The 15,727-nt window shown below is 42.2% G+C and overlaps 2 protein-coding genes across 3 annotated transcripts in view; one reads left to right on the forward strand and one right to left on the reverse strand.

Moving 5' to 3' along the window:
- Positions 1–5,233, reverse strand: part of LOC119743395 (tRNA (uracil-5-)-methyltransferase homolog A-like) — a 28,564-nt gene extending 23,331 nt beyond the window's left edge. Inside the window, exon 1 of the mRNA XM_038219783.1 lies at positions 5,193–5,233. The gene's annotated coding sequence lies outside the window, so the exon portion shown is untranslated. The remainder of the gene's footprint in view (positions 1–5,192) is intronic.
- A 4,923-nt stretch (positions 5,234–10,156) lies between these two features.
- On the forward strand, positions 10,157–15,460 carry LOC119743475. 2 transcript variants are annotated; one of them, XM_038219893.1, is made up of 5 exons: positions 10,157–10,307; positions 10,981–11,171; positions 12,422–12,631; positions 13,497–13,687; positions 14,708–15,460. In XM_038219893.1, the coding sequence occupies exons 3-5, from the start codon at positions 12,544–12,546 to the stop codon at positions 14,999–15,001; spliced, it is 573 nt and encodes a 190-aa protein (XP_038075821.1). In that variant the 5' UTR covers positions 10,157–10,307; positions 10,981–11,171; positions 12,422–12,543; the 3' UTR covers positions 15,002–15,460. The 2 variants fall into 2 exon arrangements, with proteins under 2 accessions (XP_038075821.1, XP_038075822.1); XM_038219894.1 differs by lacking the exon at positions 10,981–11,171.
- Positions 15,461–15,727: the final 267 nt, after the last annotated feature.

Genomic DNA, 15,727 nt, shown 5'->3' on the forward strand with positions numbered 1-15,727 from the left:
ATTGGAAAGTTAATTGTCAAGAGATGCATTAGAGATGGATTGGAGATGGATTGGAGATGGATTGGAGATGGATTGGAGATGGATTGGAGATGGATTGGGGATAAATTGGAGATGGATTGGAGATAGATTGGACATTGATTGGGGATAAATTGGAGATGGAGTGGAGATGGAGTGGAGATGGATTGGGGATAAATTGGAGATGGGTTGCAGTTGGATTGGGGATAAATTGGAGATGGATTGAAGATGCATTGAAGATGCATTGGAGATGGATTGAGAGATACATTGGAGATGATTTGGAGATGGATTGGAGATGGATTGGAGATGGAGTGGAGATGGATTGGGGATAAATTGGAGATGGGTTGCAGTTGGAATGGGGATAAATTGGAGATGGATTGGAGATGGATTGGAGATGGATTGGAGATGGATTGGAGATGGATTGGAGAGGGATTGGAGCGGGATTGGAGAGGGATTGGGGATGGATTGGAGAGGGATCGGAGAGGGATTGGAGAGGGATTGGAGATGGATTGGGGATAAATTGGAGATGGATTGGGGATAAATTGGAGATGGGTTGGATAAAGATTGGAGATGGATTGGAGACGGATTAGAGATAGATTGGAGATTGATTGGGGATAAATTGGAGATGGAGTGGAGATGGAGTGGAGATGGATTGGGGATAAATTGGAGATGGGTTGCAGTTGGATTGGGGATAAATTGGAGATGGATTGAAGATGCATTGAAGATGCATTGGAGATGGATTGAGAGATACATTGGAGATGATTTGGAGATGGATTGGAGAGGGATTGGGGATAAATTGGAGATGGATTGGAGATGGATTGGAGATGCATTGGAGATGGATTGAGAGATACATTGGAGATGATTTGGAGATGGATTGGAGATGGATTGGAGATGGAGTGGAGATGGATTGGGGATAAATTGGAGATGGGTTGCAGTTGGATTGGGGATAAATTGGAGATGGATTGGAGATGGATTGGAGATGGATTGGAGATGGATTGGAGATGGATTGGAGAGGGATTGGAGCGGGATTGGAGAGGGAATGGGGATGGATTGGAGAGGGATCGGAGAGGGATTGGAGAGGGATTGGAGATGGATTGGGGATAAATTGGAGATGGATTGGGGATAAATTGGAGATGGGTTGGAGATGGAGTGGAGATGGATTGGGGATAAATTGGAGATGGGTTGCAGTTGGATTGGGGATAAATTGGAGATGGATTGAAGATGCATTGGAGATGGATTGAGAGATACATTGGAGATGATTTGGAGATGGATTGGAGATGGATTGGAGATGGAGTGGAGATGGATTGGGGATAAATTGGAGATGGGTTGTAGTTGGATTGGGGATAAATTGGAGATGGATTGGAGATGGATTGGAGATGGATTGGAGATGGATTGGAGAGGGATTGGAGAGGGATTGGAGCGGGATTGGAGAGGGATTGGGGATGGATTGGAGAGGGATCGGAGAGGGATTGGAGAGGGATTGGAGATGGATTGGGGATAAATTGGAGATGGATTGGGGATAAATTGGAGATGGGTTGGATAGAGATTGGAGATGGATTGGAGATGGATTAGAGATAGATTGGAGATTGATTGGGGATAAATTGGAGATGGACTGGAGATGGAGTGGAGATGGATTGGGGATAAATTGGAGATGGGTTGCAGTTGGATTGGGGATAAATTGGAGATGGATTGAAGATGCATTGAAGATGCATTGGAGATGGATTGAGAGATACATTGGAGATGATTTGGAGATGGATTGGAGATGGATTGGAGATGGATTGGAGAGGGATTGGGGATAAATTGGAGATGGATTGGAGATGGATTGGAGATGGATTGGAGATGGATTGGAGAGGGATTGGAGCGGGATTGGAGAGGGATTGGGGATAAATTGGAGATGGATTGGAGAGGGATTGGAAAGGAATTGGGGATGGATTGGAGAGGGATTGGAGAGGGTTTGGAGAGGGATTGGAGAGGGATTGGAGATCTATTGGAGATAGATTGGCGAGGGATTGGAGATGGATTGGATAGAGATTGGAGATGGATTGGAGATGGATTGGAGATCGATTGGAGAGGGATTTGAGAGTGATTGGAGATGGATTGGAGATGGATTGGAGATAGATTGGAGATGGATTGGGGATAAATTGGAGATGTATTGGGGATAAATTGGAGATGGGTTGCAGTTGGATTGGGGATAAATTGGAGATGGAGTTGAGATGGAGTGGAGATGGAGTGGAGATGGATTGGAGAGGGATTGGAGAGAGATTGGAGATGGGTTGCAGTTGGATTGGGGATAAATTGGAGATGGAATGGAGATGGAGTGGAGATGGAGTGGAGATGGATTGGAGAGGGTTTGGAGAGGGATTGGAGAGAGATTGGAGATAGATTGGAGATGGATTGGGGATAAATTGGAGATGGAGTTGAGATGGAGTGGAGATGGAGTGGAGATGGATTGGAGAGGGATTGGAGAGGGATTGGAGAGAGATTGGAGATGGATTGGAGATGGATTGGGGATAAATTGGAGATGGAGTTGAGATGGAGTGGAGATGGAGTGGAGATGGATTGGAGAGGGATTGGAGAGAGATTGGAGATGGGTTGCAGTTGGATTGGGGATAAATTGGAGATGGAGTGGAGATGGAGTGGAGATGGATTGGAGATGGATTGGAGAGGGATTGGAGAGAGATTGGAGATGGGTTGCAGTTGGATTGGGGATAAATTGGAGATGGAGTGGAGATGGAGTGAAGATGGATTGGAGAGGGATTGGAGAGGGATTGGAGAGAGATTGGAGATGGGTTGCAGTTGGATTGGGGATAAATTGGAGATGGAGTGGAGATGGAGTGAAGATGGATTGGAGAGGGATTGGAGAGGGATTGGAGAGGGATTGGAGAGAGATTGGAGATGGGTTGCAGTTGGATTGGGGATAAATTGGAGATGGAGTGGAGATGGAGTGAAGATGGATTGGAGAGGGATTGGAGAGGGATTGGAGAGAGATTGGAGATGGATTGGAGATGGATTGGGGATAAATTGGAGATGGAGTTGAGATGGAGTGGAGATGGAGTGGAGATGGAGTGGAGATGGATTGGAGATGGATTGGGGATAAATTGGAGATGGGTTGCAGTTGGATTGGGGATAAATTGGAGATGGAGTGGAGATGGAGTGGAGATGGATTGGAGATGGATTGGAGAGGGATTGGAGAGGGATTGGAGAGAGATTGGAGATGGGTTGCAGTTGGATTGGGGATAAATTGGAGATGGAGTGGAGATGGAGTGAAGATGGATTGGAGAGGGATTGGAGAGGGATTGGAGAGAGATTGAAGATGGATTGGAGATGGATTGGGGATAAATTGGAGATGGAGTTGAGATGGAGTGGAGATGGAGTGGAGATGGATTGGAGAGGGATTGGAGAGAGATTGGAGATGGGTTGCAGTTGGATTGGGGATAAATTGAGGATGGAGTGGAGATGGAGTGGAGATGGATTGGAGATGGATTGGAGAGGGATTGGAGAGGGATTGGAGAGAGATTAGAGATGGGTTGCAGTTGGATTGGGGATAAATTGGAGATGGAGTGGAGATGGAGTGAAGATGGATTGGAGAGGGATTGGAGAGGGATTGGAGAGAGATTGGAGATGGATTGGAGATGGAGTGGAGATGGATTTGAGATGGAGTGGAGTCCACGACTTGCGCAATAATTTGTGGAGTAATTTGCGCAATCATTTTAAGTGGCGTAAGTTGTGGCATAGCGACTGAAAATGGCATATTTCACCAGCAAATCGGGACTGTCGTGGAGCCCATTATTGCACAACCTTTCAAGGTAGATACAAGACATTCATAAACGTTATGTTTGAAGTAAACAAATTTCTAATTTTTAGAGTTGCCGATCCATTTCTGAAGAAAGTCAGACAAAATAATTTTCGAAATGGCAGGCTGAGGTGATCCAACAACAAATTAACACACAAACAGCCTTCATAAACGAACAAATTAACACACAAACAGACGTCGTGTGCTGCTTTTATCCTCGTCCAAGATGTTTAAAATTATTTAAAACGTTACGCAGCTACACCAAGTTTCGTGAAATCGATCATAAGTTTATTGCGCAGCTGCGCAACATATTTGTTGGGTATAAAGTCTTACGCATGGCGCATCACTTTTTTGTGCAATCAGCTGCTGCAGTTTTAGCTTAGGGTAGCAGCTCAACAAATCATCATGTCTCTCTGTTAGTCCGTTAGTCTGTTAGTTAGTAACAAACACTGACATTGTCTATTGGTCCAACATATTTTGACCGATTTCAACCAAACCTTAAAAGTCAAAAGTATCAGGAGCCTAGCCCCAACAACATGTCACATGACCAGCTGGGGTTAAAGGTTATCCTGGGGTCAAGGTCAAAATTGTTCAAATTTCAAAGGGAAAATGGCAAAACAGTCATCAATATGTTGACCTTGGTCAAACACTAAAAATGACTTCGACAACTGACCTTAAGCTATGGGGCCAAAGATCAAAATCAGGCAAACACAAATGTGTTGGCCTGAAGCTTCTGAGATCCGTTCAAGCTTGTTCCACTGCAAAACTTTTTCAAAAAAGTGCCTTTGAAACAGATTTTGAGGTTTTTATTTGATGAAGGCGTACGACGCTTCACGTTTTTAAACATTTCTGTGAAAGTGCCAAGTCATGAGCAATACAGTGATGTCATGAGCTGGATCTTCAGTGTCACTGCTGATTGAGAACAAAAAGTTACTAAAAAGTTTTGTTTGAGGTTGATGTGACTATTTTGTTCATTTAGCATGAGGCACAGAGTCAGTGCGATACTTTAATGCAAAAACTGCTATGTGTACTTAATGCAAAGAAGCTAAAGTTCATAAATTATTTAGAAAATCCCAAAGCTGTAAATGTTACATCCTAAGGCGATATCACAGTAATATTAGAAATAATTATTAAAGCGTACATGGAACAAGTGCACTGGAAGAAAAAAAGATTACAAGTATCTAGTTGTCTACCATTACTTTAATATCGACACGAGGCTAGGATATTTGCATGTTTCTTTGTGAAATTCATCCAATGGCCTTTTAATTATGCAAATAAATTATAATTATGAAATCCTAACCATGGAGCACAATATGAACTCTCAAAGAGCACAAACTGTATGATTATCGTTATCGAGGGTTTAGTGCTTAGAGAGCAAACTCACCGCAAATCCAAAATGTCTTGGGAGGTTTTGGATCTCAATCTTGAAGATCTCTGAGGTGAAATGCTGTTGCGTCAGATAGTGATAAGGATCTGTTTTGGCAGCGCCAGTCACCGGTACGTCAGAGGTGCTGGTGGAATGGTTATCTTGTGGGTCAAGACCTGATAGACAAAAACGAACAAATTAAAAGACCAACTCCTACCGGAAGAAAATAAGTTTACTTTGATATTTTTAAGCATGAGATATTTGTAAGTTTAATTATGAGTTTCCAAGTGAGATACTGCACAACAAAAACAGTTCACAATAACAACCAGATTGATCAATAAATTTCAAATTTTGAATAAGGAGCATTCCAAAGTTGTCTTAATAATAGTCTCAACACTGTAAATTTTAATTGAAAAATCAATGCTACAAAATATGAATGTATTTGTAAAGTTAGAGATAAACCTGTACAAATCTTCATTTGGTTGGTTCCCCAAAATGACCAATTTCTACAGTTCATGTAAGCTGGTATTTCTTGTATGCGTAATTAAAAACTACCAAATACATATATGTACAAGTAATGCTTTGTTCAATCACCAGTCTGGTATTTGAGCTCGGGGTATGGTTCTCTGATACTTGATACTTTGTTGATGCCTCATAATATTGTGATTTTTTATTTCCCTTTTTTTAATGGGCTTTGTATTAATCAATCAAAGAATGAATCAATCAAAGAATGAATGTTTTAAGATATGAATGGCTTTGTAAACTTGGATTCATTCATCAGAAACTGACCAGTTTGACAGTTCAACAAGGGGCACATTTTTACGAAATTGAAACAATGAAACCGTCTTGCAGCAAATTAAGTCATTTGGCCAAAAGTATCAAGTTTTGCAACTGGGCAATTCCACGAAAAAAGAGGAAACTGTATGAAATCTTCCAAACTACAAGCATCACAACGTCAAATGTGGTGTCAAATTAAAAGGTGCATATCAAGATCTTTCATTTGAGTGGTGTGCCGATGAGATGAACTGTAGTGAGTGATTTTTGGACAAAAAACTGGATTTTTGGTGGTCATTTTGGCACTTTGTTTTAACATGCAAAATGTGACTGTTATTGAGAGTTTTTGTGCTTAAGGCAGAGACAAAGGTTCATATATTATAAGAACAGAGTTTCATTACGTTGCAGTTCATCAAACTCAGATTTATGCTGTGTTAGAAACCATGAAGAGGAAGTAACATGAGTGACGTAACGTGAGTGATGGTACCTCCCTGAAATCTAATGTCCCTTACTTCTAAAACACACACTTATTTGATTTGCGAAATGATAGTATGCGCATGCGTACAAACCGAAAATCAACAATCAACCATAATGCCTGCACATTTCAAGTGTCAGGTTGGCTCACTGCGGAAAAGGCATATTCTTCATAATTTTGGTCAAAAAACCAACAGAATCCAGCGATGTTTGCTCTACGCACATTACGTGAGTATGTCATTAGGTACAGTATGGAGTTTAGGGGCAAACTGTGAAGTGGTTCTGTGAAAAATGTCTGTGTTTTGATGGACATTTTTGTATTGCGGAGTTCTGTGTCTATGAGACTCAGCTCACGCGGAGCGTCATAGTTCTAGGAGTACAAAAGTCAGTTTTGAACAGAACTCGTAAAAATAGAGGTGTCCTACAGATAAGGATTACCATATGTTCTCAATGTCACCAACTAGTTGGGGTGGTCGGAAAAAAATCCATACTGGGCCACCACTCAGAGCTCCTGCACAAAGTCTATGGGCCATGACAGAACACATATTACGGTTCGTTTTCCTAGTTCCAGATAGCAAACATCATTTAGGCTGCTTTCAGCTCAATTACTCCACAAATTCAAGAAACGTGAAACTTCGTGAAACGTCCGGTGATGACAGCCATTTTGAATGTGACAAGAGATGACCTCAAGCTGTGACGTCGCGTTTATGCAAATTGCTTGTGGAGCGCGCGAGGGCACGAGGGCAAATGCGACGGCTGTTTCCTGTGCCGTAGATCCTAAATAGAGATCAGTGCACGTGGCCCCCAGACGATAAATGCATGGTACAGGAAACAGCCGTCGTATTTGCAACTCGCGCTTTCATAGTGCATATGGGCTCCAGAAAGATTCAAGAATATCTCGGAAAATTGAACATCATTACACCTAAGCATACCAGAAGTGATAGATGGGCCATCGTAGAATACAACCATATGTAAGAAATTCCCTGCAAATTTTATGAAAACGTCCTCAGTAGTGCGCGGACCACGGTGTGTGGCCTTAGGTTCAGCGCAGCATACCGACGGCCACACTAGTACGGGCTAATAACACACGACGAAACATCATAACAAGTTACGCTATAAACGCAGTGCGTCTACGGCTACTTCTGCAGTACATTTCACTAAATAAAATAATGCAGATTTCACAAATAGCTATTAAATTCAACCAAATTAATGTTACCTTTAATGAAAACAAACTTGTAGTACTGATACTGACGTAATACTAATAAATAAGAAAGTTTTCAGCCACTCAGACCAGAGTCAGAAGAATACGGGTAGCGGCAGATTTACACGAGTCGCGTGTTTATGTTGTTGAATGCTGCCCTCATGTGTCGCTCGATTGGCAGCATGCAAGCTGTTTCGAAACCTCGGTCTTCATCGCAGACGCGCATCCGTCTTTTTTTTTACGAGACGCATACGTCTCCCGTAACGGAAGCCTAATAACACCTATTTGTCTCTTCTTATTAGACAACTCACGCTTTCTGCATCTGAGTAGCTGTGTGGAAATTTCATAATCTTCAAATAATTATAACAGACGAAGCCGTAGCTGGCTTCGAATTTTGGAAAAACCCTTTAAACCACTTTTTGCCTGGAGGGCGCTGTTTAACTTTACGCTGAACACTAGTTATAGTTTTTCAACTTAAAGGGAATATACACCATTTGCAAACATAGAAAAATAAAACTACCAAGTTTTTACGAAATACCTTACTAGGATGTTGGTAAATGACAGTCTATAGCATCCTGTAAAATCATGGCGCCTGGTGTGAAGTCATTTTCAAGAAAATGGTATTTTTGTATACATTTCCAACGGTGGTCGGCCGACCACCATTGGAAAAACCTAACTATTTTTCAACTACTGCTCCAACTTCATACTAACCCCTCAAATAGTTCAATTCTGAAAATTACAGCAAAAGCCAATGATGTACCTCCCCTTTAATATTTTCCCCCAGAATTTATTTATGTGATTATTCAAGGCAAAGGAGTTATTGAACATGGCTATTCATTGACATTGGTAGGTACCCAAGAGATTCTGAAAAATTATTTATATTTTGTAGTAGGACTAGGACACCTCGTCGTAAAAATAATTAAAAAAACAAAAAAGCAAAATGTTAAATCGCCCAGTTTGAATGGCTGCAGCTCGCTATGGCTAGTGCTAGGATTAGGAGGCTTTTTCGGAAAGATTCCCATATTTGGCCATCACTAATGTTTTCCTTCAGCGACCTATCAGCCATCAGAAAGTGATAATAATAATATGTCCTATAAAGGGCGATCGTGAATTGAAGGGTCCGGTTCCTATATAAGGGAACATTCCACTTTAAAAATTATTAGACCTACCAAACTAGTTTGCGACATTCTCAATCAACAGGTATGTCATAGATAGAGGGCAGGGTTTTTTTTTTTTTAGGGAAAAACACACGACCTGAAAATCAAGATGGCGATCACCATGCGATGTACCGTGAGCACGCACGGTGTGCCGAATCGCAAGGCACAAACTGCGCAGGAAAATCATGTTTTCTACCCCTAGAATCTGTTCACAATTGCAAAACGGGTCTCACTAGAATGAATTGAGAAAAGTCTGTGTTGATTGTAAATGTGATTTTTGAGCAAAAAAAACATATTTTTGACTCTAATTCGATCAAAATAAAACAGGGGCCCTTCACTTCAAGATCGCCCTTAAAAAGTCAAATTTAGCAGGGAATTTATTGGGGTATTTACTGAGAAAACACACATTTTCAGACCAGTCTCATTCTGCACAGGATGACATTGACAAGTGATGGCCGGATACGAGAATCTTTCCAAAAAGAACATGCTTAGGGGGAGTTAGGGTCCTGCTTTTTGAAAAAAAAGGAAGCGAGAGGCCCTTGTTTTTCTGTCCTCCAAAATGGTCGCCCGACAGGGCTATTGTTCAAGATGGCTGCCATTTGGGTTTTTTTTAAATGGCTGCCATTAAACTCAGAAAATTAAATACCAGCTTTATATCGAAATGTGTTTATAGCTCCATGATCAACAGATACAATGCAAGAGGCCAAAATTAAAAAAAAAAAATTGGTAAAAAAAAAAAATAAAAAATAAAAGGAGCCCAAGGCCAAAAAAAAAAAGTCTCCGGTTTCTGGTATGCGCACGCGTCGCCGTAGCCATGCGCGTCGGCAAAATGAAAAAGTTTTTTTTCAATGAAAGATGATGTCTCAAAACCGCCAAACTTACTGGTTTGACTGGAATCCGGCTGCTGCACAATTTTAACGTGTTTTTAGATTGGGTTATGGTCGAGAATAAGCTTTATGTGGCCTCTCTGGACTCCCATATATTTGCACTAAGTTTAGTTGGGCACCATTTGCAGTCATCAGCCGACATTTGAAGCAAAAAAAAATCAGGTAAAAAAAAAAAAAGCCGCGTCGCCGCACCACTTTTTGGGCAAGCTCCATACCAGAAACCGGAGACTTTTTTTTTTGGCCTAAGGTGGCAGCCTCCAAAAAGGAAGCAGGCAGGGACGCTTAACATGTTTTTGTTTTTTATTTGGCCTAATTTGTTCCCCCCCCCCCCACTTTGAAAATTTTTGTGAAGGTTTTGATTGAGTAGAAAATGAGGTTTTTTTACTGATTTTATTGGCATTGCTGTTTTATACATTTACATATTTTTTTTTACATCATACATATAAATTTGATTGTTGACATTTTTTCTCAATTGTGTTTTTTTGCAACTGTAGGCGCATCCATCAGTGCGGATGAAAGGCGCTGAGGCAGACTGGACGCCCATACAATGCACAGACAGGGAGTGTAGCCACTGTTTTACTTTCTCTTCACAGGTCATGCTACAAGATGACTTTTACGGTCCATGTTTTTGAAGAGATTTGTGAGTTGAATTAATTAACCCTCCATGTTATTTTGGCTAGAAACCCTGCCAAACGCAGCAACATGCAACACTTATCTAAGTGACAAGCCTGCCCAGTGCAGCAAGATCCATCAGGTCAAAAGTCTCAAAGCCAAATTGCCTCGGAGTCTGTGGTCCTCGAACGCAGCAGGATACAACTGAGGCATTGTTCAATGGGATTAGCTCTCATTGTTTCAGAACTGGCTGTTAATGCACTGGTGTTGATAGCTGAAATGCAGCAAAGTGAACCAGACTTTTCCACCTGATGCACTGTGCTGCATGTGGCAGGGTTAGGGTTAATTAAGGTAGGGTTAATTAAGATAAGTTGAAGGTAGTGGACAGCAGGACAAGGTAGTGGCATTTGTGGTAGTTTTATGAAATTGACAGATACCTGGGCTGGTTATTCTTAGCAGATACCAGTGTTTGATAGACTCAATTGTCACAGGCCATGCCCAAGCGCCGGCTGTGTCTCAGGAAAAACTTTGCATCCGGCCTGCCTGAACAAGAGTCCTAACTCAGGTCAATAGCTTACTTGTGCCTGTTACAGCAAGAGAACCATATAAAAAGATCCATAATTCATGTTTTGTCAAAGTGAATATAGCTGTCAGCTTTTGTCGAAATTGCCAAACCAATCCTCTCCTGTATCCCTCCCCAGGTCTTAAAATGTTGCGGTGATGTAGATCCTGCATCGTCCACGGCATCATTCACGAGCAGAAATACTTCAAGGGTGCCCACTCGCACTGCTACCACTGTCACAACGGGTTCAGCAGGAGGGACGAGGCTATGAAGCACTACCAGCAACACTTCCGTAATCCAGAGACCACAATACAGATAGTTATTACTCGGGTACAGTATGTCATGGTCAATGTTACAATCATGTACTTCATTTGATCCCAGTGGGCACATCAGACTGCACGTACAATACATGTAAACCACAATTCATAAATACCTATGGCAGTTTATCCATTCCTATTGGTCGAGAAGCCGCCATGTGGCCGGTCTTAAACGGATGATAAAGACATGGCTGGCTGGTCTTCAACTCTTTTCCAGTCTCACTTGAAATTTTGGCTCCTATGAAATCCAGTGCCTCTTTCCATTTTATTGGTCCTCACGTAGGCATGCGCAATGCTACCAGTGAGTCAGTATTTCATAGTCCTAAATTCACAACGCAACGCCCCAGGTGCGTTTTGCATGACATCGCGCAGTATGTGCGATGCGTGCGCCAATCTCCATAAAAGGAGTTGTTAACATCTTACTCGCGAGCTGGACACTCCATTATTTAGCTATAGAGGGGTGTTAAAAAAACATGAAGTGAACTTGTTGAGCAAAATCAGGTTTTTTTTACCAAAAGGTTTGGATTTTTTTGACAGAATAGGTATTTATGAATGGGAATAAAGATGTGCTTGGTCGGTATTTAAGTTTAAGACCGCTTGGAGTCTGGGTGCTGATAAATACCATCGCCTTCGACTCCAAGCGGTTTTAAACAGAGTGATTAAGACCTTCCAAGCATACTTTTATTCCCTTTAAACTGCATCAACAGTGATAAGCTATTAAACATTGGCACAGGTGGGTAAACTACCATGGTTCACTCAGAAAATGTTGTAAATTCCTGATGCTTGAATTCCGGAGCTCATTGGACTTATGTATAGCTTTAAAGACTCTCTGCAATAAATTTCACAATCAAACATTTGACTCAAGTATTTATTCTTTTGAGAATGATTAGAGACACCTTTTTGGCTTAAACTGTTTGAAAATGCACTTTAGTTTTTAACCTTCGCAGTTTCAGTGCTGTTTCAAGACAACTGAGTATGCCGTTGCTGTAATGTAATGGTCCCCTTTAATCTGCATGAAAAAAACCAAAACAATGAAATAAATTTAATCAGTTGAAATTGATATACCTTGTGAGCAGGTGTGGTGGTTTACAAGGATTTTGGTGGATTTTATCAAATGCCAACACTTAGGGTCTTTTAAAATAATTAAGTTTGAACTTTAATTTTTCCCTGTACATTTGCGGTGTAAATTGAATCTTTTGCAACCCTGCAGGTTTTGTCTCATTTTATCATGCTCAACCACTTCTCTCCACCATTTTTACCCAGGATGTCAACCAGATCTTCACCACATACACTGACCCAGCACCCAACAGTACCAGCCTGGTAACACACCTCATAGTCCCCCAGTCACAGCAGCCATCGGAGACAGACACATCATCCCCGGGGCTATGAGCAGACTAATGGGCAGCAGCCGCAGATCGAGTACCAGTGATGCCTGCATCAATGATCCGAGCCAGAGCACTGCCAATGGGGAAGGTAAGATGGTAAGAATATTAACCCTGACCCTCCAAGAATCCTTCAGCATCTACCCAGAGGTTAAGGTGGATAATGCCACCAGCAGTGAAGGATAATTAGAAGAAGCTGACCAAAAAGCCAAGGGGGAGGCATTTGATGCAAGAAAGAACTCTTCCCCCAACCCCACCCCCCCCCCCCCCACTTTGTTTTCAATTGATATATCGTGAATCCATATGGAAGAAGGGGATGGGTAGACAACAGCATGTTTAATACAGTTGTCTTCACTCCTGCACTTGTTTAGTCAATAAAATAAATAAAACAACAACCAAAAGTTCATCATTTTTTTAGGGGGTTGGGGTGGATGAGGGCCAATATTGACAGTGGATTTTACAAATTGAAATTACAAGATGCAAAGGGTGGGCCATTGACGTTATTTAAGTTGATTGAATTTTGGAGGATTCAGGAAGGTTCTAAGCAAAAAAATAAAATCTAATAAGTCAGGGTGGCAGTACATTTTGAGAGCTGACTTCAACAATTAATTAAATATTGGCATTTGTCCTTCACCTTGCCCACCTCATGTTAGGAATAAGGTTAAAAAATGAGTGATTGCTTACACCCACTTACAGATGTACATGAAATTATGTGTTCTTGACACGCACGGCATCTCTTGGGACTTCCTTGCCTGTATCCTGTTTTTAAGGCTACAGATTATCTGTCCCATTGAAGCGCAACATACATGTCTACATTTCTACTCTATAAACTCCTGTCTTTCCCCTCTGTGTAGCCCTCACCCGGAGTGGCCTGAGGGACTTTCTGTAATACAGGAATTAGTATCCAGGATAATTACTCAACCTTTCCCTCGACCATTCTGTCCTCTCGTAAACAGTTGTTCTTATTGAGATACCAGACGAAGGAAGCAAAGGGGATTTGGAGGACGAGACTTGCTACACAGAGCACAACTTGTCGCTGCTGCTGCAGGAGAAGGAGTGTCTGGAGAAGACTCTTGAGGAGGAGCAGACCACGTGGGCCCAGGTAGAGCACAGGATGAAAGGCAATATAGAAAGGCTTCGTACAAAGGTGAGTGGGCATTCCATCTGGTCTTGGTCTAAGAATGAGTTTGGATTTTGTTCCCTGAGTGCAACAGGTAGCAAGGGCGTCAATCGCTTCTCAATAACTGGGTGGGTGGGGGACATAACTTATCAGAACGAATGCAAGCGAGAAGCCATAACGGCTTGGGATAAGCTAAGGGCCCCAGAAAATTTTGGATTACAAAGGCTTTGTGGTGCAATCTGAGGCAAGTTCTGACCCTTATTTTTCAGCAAAAGATCATGAGTTAAACATCATTCTATTTCAGCGTTATTGAATCAGCTGTTCTGAGCTATCAAATCAAATGTAGGCTACAATTTTTATTCGGTGACAAAAAAAGGGGGGGGAGACAAACGCTATGATATTCCCCCCCCCCCCCACTTTAAAACAAAAAGGGGGGCATGTTCCCCCCCCCTCCCATATCGACACCCCTGACAGGTACACATACCTGACAAGTGTGGTCAAGCCACTGCGGTACCAGAGGACGCTGTCAAAAAACTTGGAATCAAATCCAGTAAACTTGAATCAAATCCAGTATTTGGATCTTTGTTACCTGGACTTGGAAATTCCCCAATATACCTAACTTGTACGCAAGACATACACTTGGATTTCCTGGGTTTGGATGCCAAACTTCCCAATATTTGACTTGATTTACCTGTTGACAGTGCCCTATAGCACCTCAATGGCTTCAACTTGAATGGCAGGGATCAGGACCAGCTGAATCAATGGAAAGAATCTGAGTCCAGTCTTGAACCAAGACAAACATCCATCTTGTTGCATTCATACATGTACTCTAGTTGCATTCATAATTGGGCAACAACACATGTGTGTCCTTCAGCTTTCATGCTCCAACTGCACACATCATAATGAAACTGCATCAATGTCGGACATTTCGTTGCGCTGTCATGGTTGTGATTGGTTACACATCATGGGGCAGAGCCTAATGGATTGGTCTATTAAAATTCCATCTGTAAACAAATAATTTCTCTGCCCATCCTTCTTGCCCTCCAGGTTGAGTATTTGTCCAACACAAACACGTCACTCAAGCAGCAGCTGTCCATGATGCACACGTCCAGTTTGAAACGTCTGACCAACGACAGCGAGAACCAGTCCATTTTGCAAGAGTTACTGCAACACATGTCTGAGGAGCACACCCAGCTGCTGCACCACCATCTAGCACAGCTACGACTGTACGCTCAGGCCTGCGCATTATCCAAATCAGCCCCCGAGGAATCTGCAGCTGAATCTACAGTCTTGGTACCAGACCTGGCTGACCAATCACAGGACTTTCACACATGGCCATGATGTCGTCCTCGGAGGGCACCCTTGGGAACATGGAGCAGACAGTCGTCATGACGATAACATCTGAGGAGGATTCGGAGCCGCTCGGCAACATTGTGGATAACCCCGGAGATACTGTGGGACATGACTCCTTGACTTTGGATAAGGACGTTCACTTGTCACCAAATGACATTCTGTACCAACTGACAAGCGAGGGACTGTCGCCAAGACATGCCACCTCTGAGTCGGGTCATGTTTATCAATCAGGTAGAACTCATTCACATCACAACACAGGCTGTGATGTCACGCAACAGGATTTTCACAAGAACAAAAGTTGAAAATTGGTTCTTTCCAACAGCATGCCAAAAATATTCTGCCCCGATGGCTTTGACAAAAGAACATTTGATGACAACATGTCAAATGAGGGACCACCATTAAAATGTGGGAGAACTAACAGCCTGAAAGCCACTTAACTAAATAAAACCGGACATATTTTGTAAACAGTGTACACTCAGTGTTGTCTTAGGGCTTAGTTGGGGGGGGGGGGACTTGAACTAATGAGTTGAGTCTTCATGGAAGTTTGTCTTACCTGAATGAAAAATTTTACCAAAGCAACTGGCCTTGGTCTCTCCTATCTTTTCAAGTTCTCGATGGGCAATCCCGAATCCGCTCAGTGAATGGGCGTCGTTGTAGGTCCAAACAGATCCATGTAGGTCCTCAAATCTATTACTGAAACATAAACGATGCAAT

The sequence above is a fragment of the Patiria miniata genome, unplaced genomic scaffold (genome assembly GCF_015706575.1).
Source record: "Patiria miniata isolate m_02_andy unplaced genomic scaffold, ASM1570657v1 HiC_scaffold_6, whole genome shotgun sequence".
In the NCBI taxonomy this organism is placed as follows: Eukaryota; Metazoa; Echinodermata; class Asteroidea; order Valvatida; family Asterinidae; genus Patiria; species Patiria miniata.